General features: G+C 37.6%; 2 protein-coding genes across 5 annotated transcripts in view; both read right to left on the minus strand.

The window, feature by feature from the left end:
* The window catches only part of TESK2 (testis associated actin remodelling kinase 2), a 168,216-nt gene that overhangs the window by 92,469 nt on the left and 74,051 nt on the right, over positions 1-1,696 (minus strand). The window lies entirely within an intron of this gene.
* LOC102470603 (phosphatidylinositol N-acetylglucosaminyltransferase subunit P) lies at positions 656-1,111 on the minus strand. The gene has a single exon (XM_014589888.2). The coding sequence runs from the start codon at positions 1,068-1,070 to the stop codon at positions 714-716; it is 357 nt and encodes a 118-aa protein (XP_014445374.1). The 5' UTR covers positions 1,071-1,111; the 3' UTR covers positions 656-713.

Raw genomic sequence — 1,696 nt, forward strand, 5'->3', positions numbered from 1 at the left:
TGGTGTGATTTTTAAGCCACCAGATCCAGGACTCGAATCATGGTCAGTCATGTGGGAGTCCAGTGCCTTAGCCACCACACCAACTGCTGGCTCCTTCCTACTTAATTTTATTAGTTCTCTTTCCATGTATTTAGGTCTTAAATCCTCAAAGAGTATAAACTTCTTCCTAGCAGACACCCATTTTATACCTTTATACCTTTTTGATGTCTAACAAGATCGCCAAATATATGTTAGGTGCTCAAAAAAATGTGTTACCTGACTTATGAATTTGGAAAGTCATCACAGTAGAAATACTGGGTGAATATGTTTGTGGTAGTCTAGGAAGCAAATAATTCTATATATGTTGGATCATCAGAATAATCACGATCCATTTTTGCATAGAAAAACACATCATGACTTTTTTTTTTTTTTCTGGGTCCGAACATTTATTTTTTTAAAGTCTGCTTTATGATAATACAGTATTTTATTTATCCAGCCCATTAATAAGTAATATTTGAGTATATGTACAATATTAATTGAACTTAATCTCAAAGAAAATCAATTTATATTTTTTTACATCTCAATATCAGGTATTATTAATAAGACATAGTCAAAATAATTATGGTTGAAATTTTTACGCCAAAACTTACAAATAAATGTTTGGGGGTTAGTATGCCTACACACAATTCACTTTTTGGTGTGAAGTTCTCTTCCTGTAAGAAAGAACATCTTATTTACTTCACTAAGGGAATATCTCTTAATGCTGGAATGGCTTCTTCTTGGTATTTCTTCTGCTGTTGATTTTTAGCATAGTTATCTGTGATTGTGTGAATGGAGTTGAGTGGCGCGGTACTCATCATGTTAACTCCAAATAAGAGTACATAACCGATCACTATAGTAATAAGGAGGTAGACTGGTAATGCGACCGCCCAGTATTTTTGAGGCCAATAGGTTAAGCCTAAGGAGTTTAGCCAAGATTCAGGAATAAATGCCCACACTAGATAAAGTATGAAACCAAATTGAGAACTTAAGAAAAGAACAAAACCATAAATCACTCTTTCTGGCAATGGCGACGGTGAATTTTCCACCATTTTCCCTGTGGCTTTGGACAATCCACAACGCAGCCACCTCAGCTCTGAATTCTCTGCGCAAGCACCCACCAAGCAACCGCAGTTGAAAGAAAGAAAAAAAATTGAGGTAAAAGCCGCCACCGGACTGCGCCTCCCGCCCCGGTGCAGGCGCAGGCGACCCTAGCCGGGCGCGCACAGGCGAGCGCGGGGGCCAGCCAACAACACATCATGACTTTTCTGAGGACCCAATATATAGGAAGTTTTGCGTAATAACTTAAGCCCATAGTTTAGTACCATTGACCAAACATGGAAGCTATATGTAAATCATGATTTCTTTATAGTCTAGTATAAATGCATAAAGTATTAGTAATAAATTACCCTAAATGAATAGCACTTTGAACTTTTCAAAGTATTTTACATCAAGCCTTGATAAGTATATATTGAATTTCATTATCTTATTTGGTCTCATTTGGAAATATACTTGCCTCACTGAAATATTAAGAAAATTAAGGGGTAGCAGATGGCGTAATGATTACATCACTTCACTTCCATGTAGTCCTGGACCCAGTGGCTTAAAACCCACGCTGAGCACACATGTGCTTATGTGCCTAAAATCCTGAGAGGAGAATGGAGGAGAAGGGACTGTG

The sequence above is a fragment of the Tupaia chinensis genome, unplaced genomic scaffold (assembly GCF_000334495.1).
Source record: "Tupaia chinensis unplaced genomic scaffold, TupChi_1.0 Scaffold000387_1, whole genome shotgun sequence".
Classification (NCBI taxonomy): Eukaryota; Metazoa; Chordata; class Mammalia; order Scandentia; family Tupaiidae; genus Tupaia; species Tupaia belangeri.

Excerpts from the sequence above, each read along its gene's own strand:
- LOC102470603 (XM_014589888.2), bottom strand. The coding sequence starts at position 1,070 with ATGGTGGAAAATTCACCGTCGCCATTGCCAGAAAGAGTGATTTATGGT.